At 43.2% G+C, this 14,421-nt stretch overlaps 1 protein-coding gene across 1 annotated transcript in view; it reads right to left on the bottom strand.

Annotated features, from left to right (window-relative positions):
- Window positions 1-701: 701 nt before the first annotated feature.
- Window positions 702-14,421, bottom strand: part of LOC113163061 (protein-methionine sulfoxide oxidase mical3b-like) — a 20,375-nt gene continuing 6,655 nt past the window's right edge. Inside the window, 23 exon segments of the mRNA XM_026361377.1 lie at window positions 702-1,903; window positions 2,073-2,146; window positions 2,233-2,332; window positions 2,575-2,625; window positions 2,880-2,973; window positions 3,056-3,295; window positions 3,417-3,467; window positions 3,870-3,947; window positions 4,188-4,270; window positions 4,351-4,827; window positions 4,829-4,957; window positions 5,381-5,586; window positions 5,973-6,156; window positions 6,307-6,379; window positions 7,551-7,654; window positions 8,715-8,877; window positions 10,213-10,284; window positions 12,594-12,680; window positions 12,943-13,020; window positions 13,187-13,318; window positions 13,669-13,731; window positions 13,808-13,908; window positions 14,173-14,369. Of these exon segments, the coding sequence (XP_026217162.1) occupies window positions 1,719-1,903; window positions 2,073-2,146; window positions 2,233-2,332; window positions 2,575-2,625; window positions 2,880-2,973; window positions 3,056-3,295; window positions 3,417-3,467; window positions 3,870-3,947; window positions 4,188-4,270; window positions 4,351-4,827; window positions 4,829-4,957; window positions 5,381-5,586; window positions 5,973-6,156; window positions 6,307-6,379; window positions 7,551-7,654; window positions 8,715-8,877; window positions 10,213-10,284; window positions 12,594-12,680; window positions 12,943-13,020; window positions 13,187-13,318; window positions 13,669-13,731; window positions 13,808-13,908; window positions 14,173-14,369 (3,022 nt within the window). The 3' untranslated portion in view covers window positions 702-1,718.

The raw sequence follows: 14,421 nt of genomic DNA, 5'->3' as shown, positions 1-14,421 counted from the left end.
TTGTGCAGCCAGTTTGAGAGAGAAGTGGGAATGATATTTGATTCTGTTGGACCCACAAGGCGACGTCTGTAGTTCTTGATGCTGCCTCCTCTCACCACCGTCCTCACTCTGACCTTTAGTTCTACTTCCTGCTTTTACCTTAGGGGCAGGTATGCTGATATTACTTGTTGCTGAATTTAACTTGAATGGACTTTACTCATGCTCAGTGTGGGGCCACTGTGCTCTTCACTTTTGCTTCGAGTATTAAACTCACTACACTGAGTCACATCACACTGTGTTTTCAGACATGCACTGTGACCCTGAACTTATCTAGACATCACCTGGACGATGTGATGTTAAACAGACTTCCAGCCCTTAACAGAGTCAGACTGTCTCCAGGGTTTAACTTGTGGGTCAGTACTGACTGAGTCTGTTAACCAACACAAAGTATTACAGCACAGAACAAGAGGAAGAACAAAAACAGGAAGTGGAGAAACATGAGTGAAATCTTCAGACATGGTGCAAAACTAACAGCTCTGACTTTGTCTTTTTTCCACCTGAATGTAAAGAATAAACAACAAGAGAACAAAAGACAGGAAACAGCAGAAAGTAGATTTTTAGACTTTATTTAAGAAGTAACTGCTGCTCCAAGTCAGAGGTTAAAACTTGTGAATGATGACTGGTGCAAGAAAAAAAGAAGAAAACCGTTTCTGATAACTGAAAACGTTACACGTGGACTCGACACGTTTATTAAGCAACCAGAGAGAAGGCAGTTCTCCATTATCACAGTCAGTCTTTAACATAAGTGATAAGATGGCAGGTGGAGCTAAAATAAGGCTGATTAATAAAGCCAATCAGTAACTTATGGCTTTGGCACGATTATCAATGATCATATCGACATGCATCCAGATGACAAACATCAGGACTCAGTACTTACATAACATATTCTGACACTCAAACTCCTTTCACTGCAGGTTTATACCAGCGGCACAGACTAAAGCCTATGTAACTAGTTACAGTTACTCAGGTAACTAGTTACACTATGTCACTTTTCTACTTTCACTAATGGTTCCTGAACTTTCTGCACTGAGACCGTTTCACATTAGAGTGCACATACATGTGTTTTTATACCTTCAATCTAATTTCAAATGTTTTTATCGTTTTCTTTGTTGTGATGGTTTCATGTTGGTCATAGAAGGAACCTGGAACCTGAAATCTGAACTCCCACATCAGGTGAACTCAGTGACAGAGCAGCGCCCCCCAGTGGCCGTCCGACATGTTGCATTTTATCAAACCAGAAAACCAACATGATTAGTGCTAAGCAAGTTATTTGAACTTTTTACAATTCAGCTCATAATACCGGTGATTCTAATGAAACAGTAGAATCTAGTTGTTATCAACCACGCTTTAGCTAGTTAGCAGGTCAGCAGGCTTCCAACACCAAATGTTTTGCAGTGAAACATTTCATTGGACTGAATAACTCACTGTCCTCATGTCTGTTTCAGATGTGTGTGTGGCCTGTGTTATGAAAATGTATTCATGCACCATTTATATAGTTGAGAGAGTATATTTTCAGAGTCAAGTTCCGTCTGGTCCAAAAGCTCCATCAACACCTGTTAGCAACATGGTTCTGGTGTCACATTGCAATTGAATTGTTCCTAACAAAGTCGGATTTGGGGTTTTTGACATCATCTCAGAGTGAATCAGATCCAACAAAGTACCTGCAAACCAGTTCAGTTTCAAGTCCAGCTGAGTCCCAGTCCTCGAGTTGTCATGACATGCTCTAGATCCTGGTCTTCCTGTCGCTCCTGGAGTCTCTGTTCCTCCAGTAGTGCTACCAGAGCATCTCTCTGCTCCACCACCTCCAACATCTCCTCCAGAATCAGACGCTCTTCTGCCAGCTGCCACTCCTCCTTCAGGTGGTCTGCACACAAACACACAGGTTAATGTTTAGCATACAACACCCGACGGATGCTCAGGGTCCAATCCAGGTACACTCAGTACAAGTACACTCCTTATTGCTGATCATATTCTAAATGTCTCTAAATAAACTAAGTCCTGCTGCAGTTCATTAACTGTGTCTATTTTGTTACCATCCACAGCCATCCTCTCTCTGAGCTCCTGCTGCAGTCGAGACTGCCTGTCCTCTAACTCCAACTCCCGTGCACTGAAACACAGCACAAATCAGACTCTGAAACAAGATTCTGGATCAGACAGTCCAGATTCATCCTGGGTTTTAGGTCAGATACTCACAATATCATAAGTTCAGATTCATATCGAACCAGAGAGTTCTTCTGCTGAACCAGCTGGAACCACTGCTGCATCAGAGCTGGATTATCCAGTTTACCCAGTCCTATAAGGACAGACCATAATCCAGTTTACTCAGTACTCAAGAGTGTTCTGTCACTGCTTTAGGTCGGTGTCTTCTTCCAGCTTGTATTTTCTGATCTGTCATTTTCTTCCCCATTGAGAGGTTACACTGCACTTTGTTGTAGTATAATGTACTTTAATACAATACAGTCAACGTAGTAGTCCACTATACTACAGTCTATTGAAGTGTTTGATTTAAAGCAAATGAGAAGAAGAGAAACTGACCTCCCAAGTGTAGGTCGATGTCTTGGGTGTCGTTGGAGTCTCCCCAGTAATCTGACACAAACACACAAACAGGTGAGTCCAGTCTAAATCGTGGTTTCACCAGGTTTTCTGACCCTCCAGTCTGACGTTAGGGTTAGATGAAGATGCTCTGACAGAAAGACTATTGATGGAATAAACTGCCCTGTTCCAGGTTGGAGAAGCTAAGATTATTTTTTTATTGTTACTTTCTGAGAACCAGCGTTTGCACTTCTGATGTTTGAGCTATTTCACTGACTGAGTACAGATGTGTGAAAGTGTGTCTGTACCAGCTTCTCCTCTCAGAGCTTTCTCCACCATCACTCCTCTCTCTTCCAGCTGTCTCTGTTTCTCTTCCACCTGCTGCAGCTGTCTCTGGATCATCTGAAATCAAAAACACACAAAATCTGTTTAAAATCAGTCATTCACCTGGACCTCACCTGAGCCTGTCTTCAGGTAAGTTCACCTGAGCCTTGTGGAGTCTCTTCAACTGGTCCTGTCTGGCTTGTCTTTGAGCAGCTCTCTGCACTCGTCTGGTGATTTGGGTGTCCAGATCTTCATCTCCATCCTCCCATCCCCCCTGGAACAGGGTCTCCTTGACGCTCAGACTCGAAGGCTCTTTCGGCTGGACCAGGACCCCCAAAACCTCAGTGTGACAGGATGACTGACTGTCAGAGTCCAGGAGGTGGTCCTTCACAGGGTGTCTCTGAGGCACCACAAATAATAGTGTTAGTCGATGACAGGAGTCTGGCAGGACTTTACACTGCTGGACTGGAACTAAACTGGATCAGACTACCACTATTCTCCTCAGCAGCACCTGTCTGTACCTTGATGGCATACGCCCGTCTGAAAGCCAGAGCGTGAGGAACGTATACAGGCTGAGACACAAAAAGAAGAAAAACAAAGTGACAGACAAAGTGAAAACACAAACAAGTGAGTTCCAGACCACCAGGACTCACTAAAAGTAAAACAACAAGGTTTCACCGGTTTCAAGGGTGAAACAAGAACAAGTACGTCAAGACGAGTTTAGTACATCAGGTCAACTCCAAACAGAGTTTCAAGCATCACAACAGTCACTAAAAAATCTGGACTTGACTTGAGATTTGTCAGATCTGTCACATCACTCATTACACGTCAACTTGACAGGCTTTTATTATGGGTGTTTTTCTGGTCTATCAGCCAGTCCAGGTCCTAGTTTTGAGTTTAATAGTTTAACAAAAACAAAAACTGCAGTCACAAAACTAAAACATGAAACAGTCTTGCTACACATCTACCACCACGGATACCTGCCAGCTCTCATCCTCTTTTATTGTGACTCTCTGAATTTCAGACATGAGGTCGACCAGTTCCAAATGCAGCTACAAACATCAAACAGCACAGGTTACCTGGGCACACCTCAGACTGGACAGGAAATCATCATACATTGGAGTGTGGAGTTTGTCAGGAAGTGGAACTTCCTAAATAAAGCTTTAGAATTTATGATTCCTTGGTCCAATTGGTAGCTGTGTCCTGATTGGTCTGTTGGTAGCTGTGTTGTGATTGGTTTATTAATGCTACGTGTGTAACGTTTTTAGTGATGTTGTGTGTTTGACTCTTACAGTATTCCTGGGTTCCAGTGAACATTTGTGCAGAAGCGTGGATGAGTCCAGATCAGAGTCTTCAATAAAACCTTGTCTCTCATCTGAAGACAGGAAATACTATCATTACATCATCACTGTGACATCACTCTGTTACTGTCCCGTTTCTTTATTGCATCATCACCTGTAGTTCTCCTCCAATTGGCTGTTTCTCTTTTCACCTTCTCTGTACCGGGTGGTAAAGTCCCACCCCTTTTCTTCCTCTTCTTCACCTCCTTTCTGTTTCCAGGGAACACTGCCCTCCACAGAGCTCTGGCCCCACCCCCTTCCACCTTCAGCTGGAGGAGGAGCCCAGCACCCCCACCCTGCCGAGGAGGTAGGCTACAAGCTCCTTTATTCCTCCCCCTTCTCATCCAATCATCTTCTGAATCCGCCCCTCCATCCTGCAGGTAGAAGAGCGTTTGAGACTGATCAAAGGTGATCTCTTCAATCGAGCCCGGACCTCCAACATCAGCTTGGGGGTCATCTGTGTGGCACTCTGTTTCCATAACGATGGCAGGTATAACTGGTCTGTGTGGGGTTGTGTCACAGTCTCGCTCATGGCTGGAGTCCGGTGTGGCGATGAATGACACGGTGGAAGGTGTGAGGGCGGGAACTTCACATGAAGGTGGGGGCCACTGGTTGGATAGTGGAGCCAGACTCCGCAGGTATGTCAGGATGCTTAATGTCACATCCTGCAGTTGAGCAGATGGTCTGAAAGGTGAGAAGAGGAAACTCCTCCTCTGTGGGACCTGAGGGTGGGTCATTAAGGGAGGGAAGGAGAAGAAGTGTTAACATAATCAGTGTCATTATTTACAGGTTTACATGAAAACATCACAGATTTTCATATTATGCATCCAAACCACACTAGTGATCAAAAATTCTTATTATTTTGAGATGAAATTAGTAAACAAAGAGCTCAGACTGATCATCGTGTCATTAAAATTATTACGTGACAGTAAAGACAGTAGCTTCACGCAGCATTTTAAAAGCAGGTGGACTAACATAAACTTGATGCTTTTATGAATCTAGATTGGTTAGTCTCCATTGTACCCGTGTCCTCCAGGAGCCTTAGTGACGCTCCATCTCAGAGGGGTTGTACTCCCCCTCTATCTGCAGGGAGTCGCAGAAAACGACATTGCACTGTATGACAAAACAACACAACATAGACCCACCGTCACTGGATTCCACCTCACTGGCTCCCTGCTCTTCATCTCGCTCCTCCTCATCTTCACCTTCCTCCTCCTCGTCATTGTCATCTCTCAGGGCGAGGCGCAGCTGCAGAGTTTCCCTCCATGAGACTTTGGCCTCTTCTGAGGTCAGCCGGCGCCGACCTCCCCGTTCTCCTTCCTCCTTATCCTCCTCCATCTCAGACTCTGAACTAAAATCATAAAAAAGTAAATGAATGCAATGAAATTAAAATTTTAAAAGTTCCAATGCTAGCGTATAGAGTTAAAGCTCAGATTTAAAAAGACTTTCTTTAAAAGATGATTTTACAAAATTGTCAGGTGGATTGATAAATGCATTAACATCTCATTATTGTGACTTCCTGCGTTGGAATTTAATACATATACACATTTTATAAGTAACATATAAACTTATGTTATAAGTTTGACTTTTTACTTAAAAAGTCAAAAAGTAATTTGGACGTAAAAGTCACCTAAAGGTTTTGCTATTTCTTTTTAAAATTGGACGTAGTTGTAGTTTTATATTTTGACGTCTCATCAGTAGGTTGTAAAACGTTTTCTTTTCTGTGGCATTAACAACCTTCCAGATGGGTTGGACCTGGACCTGTGTCTCTGTTTCTCGTCCTGGCTCAGGTTGAACTGGTTGAGGGTCTCCTCTGAGACCTCCTCTGGCTCTTCCAGCAGGTCCGTCTCCGCCTGCATCGAGCTGTGTTGATAGTTTTCCAGCTCGATCCTCTCTGGCGTCGCTGTCATCAAAGAAACTGCTGCAAACACACGATCGCAGCCGCACACACACACAAACACACACAGAGACACACACACACTAAAGCCACATTGATTCCAGTTTAAGGAGCACGCTCAGTGTGAACAGTGTGAGAAGACTGAAACGGACGACACAGGTGAAGCAAACTCACCTGAGGAGCGACGACGGTCAGCTGGGATCAGAGAGTGGGAGGAGGAGGGGGATGGAGCTGAACCTGCCGACGCCTGTAAACAGTGTCTGCCACTTCAGATTCATTAAATATCACAGACTCAATTTCATTATTGAATCTTTGACCAGAGTAAGTACAAAGACAACTTATCAAAGAAAATGGGTTTTTACGTTATTTCTTTCAGCCATAAAACCAGGACTCAGCTGAACCGAACAAGGTAACCTAGCACTCCCTAACGAACACCTACCAACGCCCTGGTAACCACATCCATTCATCCATCCATCCATCCTCTTAACCACTTGTACTCTGAAGGGATGCGGGAACGTTGTAGTCTAACCCAGTTGTCATTGGGTGAGAGGCACACCTATGGGCAATTTAGAGTCACCAATTAACCCAACATGGATTTGAATCTGGGTCCTTTTTGCTGTGAGGTGACAGTAGCTAACCACTACAACACTGTGCTCCCCGAAATTTGCTGCCAGAATTTCCTGGAAATTATGGACTCATCGATTGACCTAAAAATAACTGAAACCTTCCTGAAAACTACATGCTAAGGATGACAATTTGTCTTCTTGAACTCAATTTTTGATGCTTTACACTTGTTCATATGTGAGTTCGTTGCCATCCAGGAAGGGATGTATAAGATATAAACGGCAGTCAGCAGCCTGGTCTGTGCCGTCACATGTCCTGGAGCTGTGTTCACAAACGGCAGGTGCTCTTTGCAAAGGCGTTTAGAAATGTTTGCTGGGGACATTAAAAATGTATTAAAACACCAAACAGCTATCACCCTAGCAACCTTTTTCAACAGGTTAGTAATAGTAGGTGACTTGGCTTTACTAGTAACTGCCAAAAGTCAAAGCCAAAGCCAAAACCAAAACCATCACTTGGTTAACGCCAAGTGCTTCAGGACCCTCTGATTACCACCCAGAACACGGTCACCTAGAATGTCCTCACTGCCACCTGTTAACACCTGTTCTGTTACTGACCAGGTAACTAGCAGAACACTAGCCCAGACTCAGCTGGACCAAACTGTCCTTTTCTTTTAGTCTAACGGGACAGCTGAATCTAAAAATCAAAAAGCAGCAGTCCAGTAAAAAGTAAAAACGTATTAACTAAGTGAAATATCCAAGTACTGCAGTGAACACACCCCTGGCTGCAACTTGGCCCATGTTTACACCCTCTGTGCTTCAGCTGAAACTGACATGAACATCAGTTTCTTTTCTTACTATTGATGCTCGATGTGAAGCGGCTCTGTCACACGGAGTCGGCCTCTTCCTCACAGTCGGAGCGTCCAGACGACAGTCGTAGTGCTGGAGACAGAAAAACCTCCCTGAGCAGAGAGAGAACAGCACAGAGCCGGATCCCCAACATCAGCACAGATGTTTGTGTGACTCCACTTCACCTGCTTATATATCAACATTCAAACTGTTTCCTGCCTCAGCCTTCAAACTGACCGCTCTGCTCTGATTGGCTGCTAAGTTCCAGTGAAACAAACAGGAGATGTTGTTTGTCCTGAAGCTCCAACACACAGTGCACACTCTGTGGGATAAAAATACACCAACAGAAACAGACATGAACAGAGATGTGGGCAGGCGAAGGCTGGGGGCTCTAACGGAGTGTTTACAGCCAGACTGTGAGGTCACATGACAGCATCATGTGGTCATAACTGACTGGCTGACTTGAGGTCACACCAATCCACCAAAAGTTTCCACCTGTCGGGTTCCTATTAAATCCAGCTGTCCCGTCACTACTGCTCCCCTTCGGTCCTTCCTACCCAACTCCCCTCCACCAATCAACACACCTGGTGCCTTTTCCCAAACACCTTTCCTTGTACGTACAGTTTGGCCCGGACGTATCTGGTCGATGACTGTTTTCATGATTTCATTTGCTACAGCAGCGGATTTTAAATGACACTTTAAAAGGTTTCATAAAAGTATGGAATTGTGGGGTGCCTCCGTTTTCAGAGGCTCAATATTTGGACAATTGACTTAAATGACCAGGTGCGGTTCACTCCCTAATTACTTCAAAATGGAGCAGATTAAAGGCCTGTAGTTAATATCACATGTTGAGTTGGCATTTGGCAGCTGTTTGACTGGAGCTAGATCTTTTCAATTTCACCTGAGGCGTTACTTTATTGTAGCACACACCAGAGCAGCCATTAGAAAAAAAAACCTTCCTTTCACATACGTTTAACTTCTTTATTACAGTAGTGATTTAACTGCAGTGACTAATTTATAGTTAAATGTCACATGACAACATAACGAGCAGCTCCATCTAAACTCCAATCTCCTCGAATGTGCTGTGCTGTGGTGAAAATCTGGACACATAAAACCAAAAGTGTCTGACAGAACTTAGTCTTTATCTGATTAATGGTTCAGGATGGAACTGACCGCTGTTTTGGTCGTAGGTGTATGCAGCCGGGCGGAGCGTGGTGCTGCAGTGATCGCACTGGAAACAGCTGCGGTGGAAGAACAAACCCTCAGCACTAAGGCGCTCCATCACATAAACTCTCTTTTTACAAAAGAAACAGACGTCACTACAGCCCCCGGCGACCTGAGGAGACAGAGAGGATGAGAAGAAACAGACGATGCTACAGAAATGATACGATTAACTTATTAAACCAGAAGAAACTAATCAATTAATCAAACTTCATGCTGCTTAAAAGACATAAAGGCCTGGATGTCCTCCAATTTCCTTCTCCTAAATCCAGACAAGACACAGATTATTTTGTTTGTGCCTAAAAATCTCAGAGACACTATGTCTAATCACATTCTTACCCTAGATGGTTTAGTATTGGCCTCAAGTAATACGGTAAGAATTCTCAGAGTTATCTTTGACCAGGATATCTCCTTCACTTCATACATCAAAGAAATCTCTAGAACTGCCTTTTTTCACCTGAGGAATATTGTTGTGTGTAGTGATGCTGAAGAACTAGTCCATGCATTTGTTACTTCCAGACTGGACTATTGTAATTCATTATTAATAGAGAGAGAGATCATATTTCTCCTACGTTAGCTTCTCTCCATTGGCTCCCTGTAAGATCCAGAATTTAATTTAAAATTCTTGTCCTCGCTTATAAATCCCTTAATAATCAGGCTCCAACTTATCTTAAAGACCTCATAGTTCTATATCTTCCAAGCAGAACTCTCCGTTCTCAGGCTGCAGGTTTACTTGTGGTTCCTAGAGTTCTCAAATGTAGAATGGGAGGCAGAGCCTTTAGCTACCAAGCTCCTCTCCTGTGGAACCAGCTCCCAGTTCAGGTTCTGGAGGCAGACACCGTCTCTACATTTAAGACTAGACTTAAAACTTTCCTTTTTTATAAAGCTTATAGTTAGAGATGGATCAGGTGACTCTGAACCATCTCTTAGTTCTGCTGCTATAGGTTAGTCTGCTGGGGGACCTCTACTGATACACTGAGCTCCTCTCCTCTCTCCTTTCTCCTCTATCCATTCAAATGCCACCATTACATGTCATTAACTGGAAGTTGAGTCATGATAACTGGACTTCTTTCTTGTTAGGTTGAAATATTTCACTACTCATTCAAGTAGCTTCTTCAGTCTGACATTAACTTTGTGTCTTCTCTCTCCTGTAGTTGCGTTTACTTCCTCTTTAAGTACGGTATACCTTATAAGTGCCTTGAGATGAAAATTGAATTGAACTGAACAGTGATGATGTAGTGGCACGTTCAGATGTTTACACACTGATCAAGTTAATTCCATGTTAGTTATTAACTGCTAAATGTAAATGTATTGATGAGTCTAATCAGGTTCACTGTCCTTTATTCAACCCAAACTACTGAACCCACAGCTGTGTAATCAGCTAATACTCATTATATTGGATTAGTGTACGTTAATGTGAGTCTACCTGAAGAAGGTAAATGAATCTTACCACACCACTCTGAATTTGATTGGTTATCTGCTCAGCCAATGCGCTCACTCCACAAGTGTACATCTGGAGACACTTGAGAAATGAGAAAGAACAGAAACACAACAGACAGATGTGAGAAGTCAAAGACTTGTTTCAGCTACAGCCCAAGTTCAAACACTGATCCACAGACCTACATGCTGAGCCATCTGGGATTTGAGCTGCTCGGTGCTGTATGTTCATCATTATCATCACTTATAAACTGTTAGGGGACAAAATGTGACCTTAGACATGGTTTGGTGTCAAGTGGACATGGACTTGCACCCCAACCGGTCGAGGCAGATAACCGCCCACCCTCAGCCTGGTTCTGCTGGAGCTTTCTTCCTCTAAAAGGAGTTTTTCCTCTCCACTGTTCTGGTGCTGCTCAGTGGGGTTGTTGGGTTTTCTATAGAATTCTGTATCCAGTTATATTTTGTAAGGTCTTAAACCTTAAACAATGTAAAGACTGAGATGACTTCTGTTGTGATTTTGTGCTATACAAATAAAACAGAATGGAAACGGAACGTTTACCAAATGGGTTTCTAATCATTAATAATAATGTTGATCACTAAACATGCATTAACAAACACCATGTCACTGAAACACAGAACTAATGGTGGCTCAAGATGGGTCTCGGGTCTCTGGTCTCTGTGGAAACTCCAACAACAACATTACAAGCTGAAAATAAAACAAAGTGCAGAATCTTTCGTCCAACTGCTATTTCAGTTTTATAGGAAACCCACTGCTTTGGCACTGCTAGAGATCTGCAGGTAAACAAGACTCCTCAGACAAGACCCACTGTCATGAGTTCTAGAGAGTGTGTTCTGGAGTGTTTTCTCATCAGAAAATACACTGAGCATTGTTTATCACTGCAGTATCTGTGTGCTGTGAATCATTTTAAATGTTTTGATGTTGGGATCGGCATTTTTAAATTTAGTTTTGCTGTCTTTTGTGTATTAACAACTTCACATTCTTGGATCTTGGTTTCTTATCTCTGTGTCAATATTAACAACATGACACCATGCATGTGGCCTACGCAAGAGGAACGTAAAGGACAATAAGAAACAGTGCCTACAAAACCAGCAAATATCAACCAACACAAATCTGAACCCCAGAGGTTGAACGTCGAATCCCCAAAGGGTCGGTTTTTAATTTGTTAGATTCAAACCAACCTCCTGCTGTCTGTTGAACACCAACTTCCATCCTTCAGTTGTAAATTGTATTCATTTCCGCTACTGGTCGCTGCTGTTTTGTGTTTTGTGTTCTGTTTTTGCACTGTCTTCTGACGTCTGTCTGCACTTTTTCTTTGTGTTCTTGCACTGTTTGCACTAGGTTGCACAGGATGCACTTTATGTGTTTTGCTAGGACAACTTGGCAGTCCTCAGCCCCATGTTTGTCTTGTTGCCGTTTTATGTAGCACCATGGTTCTGGAGAAACGTTGTCTCATTTCACTATGTACTGCTTCAGCTATATGTGGTTGGAATGACAATAAAGCTTCTTGACTTGACTTGACTTGACTCTTCAGGCAGATTCTTTCTGCATGTGCAGAAAGTCCCTCTGAGGCCTCAGGCGGACCAGATCAGTCTGAGTGAAAGGATTTTAAATATGAAGCTGAATCTCCACATACGGTCCAGCCACAGCGTTGACACCACAAAGAACTACTACTCTGATTATTTTATCCTCAACACGGCTAAATATACACATTGTTTGTTTGTACAGAATTTACCTGCACTTTAATCCTTTGTTAAGCAGAGCTGGGAAGTAATTAAGTTCATTTACTCAGGTTTTGTAGTTTCCTTCTAAAGTACCATTCTGAGGTTTCTGTACATTACCCGAGTACTTACTTAGACTTTAGTTACTGCTGTAAAGGCTCAGTTAACGTTTTCTCCTTCAATCGTTCATGGAATAAACTAAACATGTTCAATTTCTGCTGAAATCACCTTCTTAGTGGACTACTGATACTTTTGGACCTGAAGTACATTTTGTATTTGCATGTATGTAGTACTTCAGCCTGAGAATAAAATTGATGTGGTACTTGTGGTACTGTATGTGACATCTGAACTACAATGTCCTCGCACAACTGAATGTGGGTTAATCCAGTGCAGGACTGAGGACCTTCTGACTGAAACCACAGCAGCTGAACCTGCTGAGTCAGCAGACAGCTCTGCTCTTCAATAACAACTATTCAGAGACTCACAGCGAAGCAGCTCGTTGTTGATCTGCAGATTCTCCACGTGAGCCAATGAGCTCTGAAGAGTGTTGTGCTAAACTTTAACTCCTGCCTCTTCTGAACCTGAAAACCTTTGTCAAACGGGGTCTACCAGGTCTATGGGAGTCCACAGACTAGGTGCACTGCAGCGGGGTACCTGCTCGTCCCCACTGACGACGGATTGAGACTTGATCCTCTCTCTGAATCGAAAACTCATCTGTTCCTGTTGAAGAGTTCGTTTTTTCTGACGGACAACGAAGACAAAATAGGATCAGTCAAATCTAAATCAGGTATCAGGATGATCACTCATGCTAACTTAATTACTCTGTAGTAGTAGTAGTAGTAGTAGTAGTAGTAGTAGTAGTAGTAACGTATACTGGCAACAAATCTAACGTTTATCTTCTTGAGGTAATCACCATTCACTAGTCTGGTCAACTAGTCCTCTACTGGTTTTTATTGGGTCTCTACTGGTTTTTCTCTGCTCACTACGGTCTACCAGTGTGTACCGGTTTCCACTGCCATGGGGGGGCAGCAGTGTCTGCAGACCCTGTGGGAGGGGGGAGGCTGGACACCAGCTCTCCCTGCTGGTCATATGGGGGAGTCACACAGACAGTGTTAGGGGTGATGACACTGATGAGCCAGTAATCCGAATCTAGAACCTCATAACTGCTACAAACATTCATTACCAAGATGCGTGATTTAATATTAACACACTCGACTGGTGCTTCTGGTCAAACAGCCTGATCTCACCTGTCGCCGTAAAGATGCAGCAGCAGAAGAAGATGAACTCCTGCAGGTAGACGAGCTCTCGTCCAGCTTTGCCTGCAGCTGATTGGCCATCAGACGAACTCTGGACCCGCCCACACACACCTCATCGCATACCTGGCTTGTGACATTCAGGTCACATAAGTGGAAAATCAAAAGAACTGTGTGTTAACAGAGGAAACTGAGGAAACAACGCCTCAGTTTCCTCTGCAAACACACAGTTCTGTTGATTTGAGTTTAATGATAATGACGTGGTAAAATCTGATTAGTCAAAATACAGTTTCATTTATGTTAATTATCTAATTACTATGTGAATTTGATTATTGACTATCTTGATGATCAATAATCAAATTTCTTTCCATTTTTTCTACTTTAAGACTTTATTTTTTTATTTCCTTAAACTTTTTTCTTCACTTGTCATTTCTTTGTTTAGGCGTGTTCTGATGTTGCAGAAAAAAAGGTCCCACCTCCAGCTGCTCTTGACTGGGTCGACTGGTCTTCCTCTTTTTACCTGCAGCTTCTTTGTGCTCCTGTAGAAACGAGGGAGAAGCCGCTGGATGAGTCAGAAACCCATGTTAATAAGGATGGAATCACCTGTGCAGGTACCTTTGGGTATCTTTTCCTGGAGGGACTATGGCCAAGTCTGCTGAGGAGGGAGGCTGGAGTGATGAGAGCGGATCGTAGGTCAGCACTCTGACACAAAATACCTGAAACATACAGAGACGCCACAGTTCACTGATGTGGACTACAGATCCGTGTCTTTCCCTTTGTTTATCTTTGATGGGTTACAAGTGCTGGTCTATACGTTGCTGCTCTAACACTGTTGACTGGTGAAGTGGCGACAGCACATTTTTGTTGTGTTTTTTTAAAGGATATCAGATACTAAAGTATTATTGTAAATGTCTTGGTATTTTCTGTTGTACAGCATCCTACAAGAGGCTAACATTACAAGACTAGATTCTGGGCCTCACCTGCAGGGGGCGACGTGTCTTTGAGCAGCTGGTAGAACTGACTCAGGTACATAACCATAGACAGAGAATCAGGCTCTTGTACCGACAGCATTTCTTCCACTGTCACCAGAGGAGAGATCCCAAACTCTCGCTCCGCCACATCAAAAGCCAAATGAGTATTTTCTTCAGCTGACGACTCGTCCAGAGAGTCAAAGTCTCTGACAATGTACAGGAAAGATTCATCATTACATGTAACCAGAAAGGAATTAT

The sequence above is a fragment of the Anabas testudineus genome, chromosome 23 (genome assembly GCF_900324465.2).
Source record: "Anabas testudineus chromosome 23, fAnaTes1.2, whole genome shotgun sequence".
In the NCBI taxonomy this organism is placed as follows: domain Eukaryota; kingdom Metazoa; phylum Chordata; class Actinopteri; order Anabantiformes; family Anabantidae; genus Anabas; species Anabas testudineus.
Note: the sequence above shows the minus strand (reverse complement) of the source record. Positions and strands in the feature narration are given on the sequence as shown.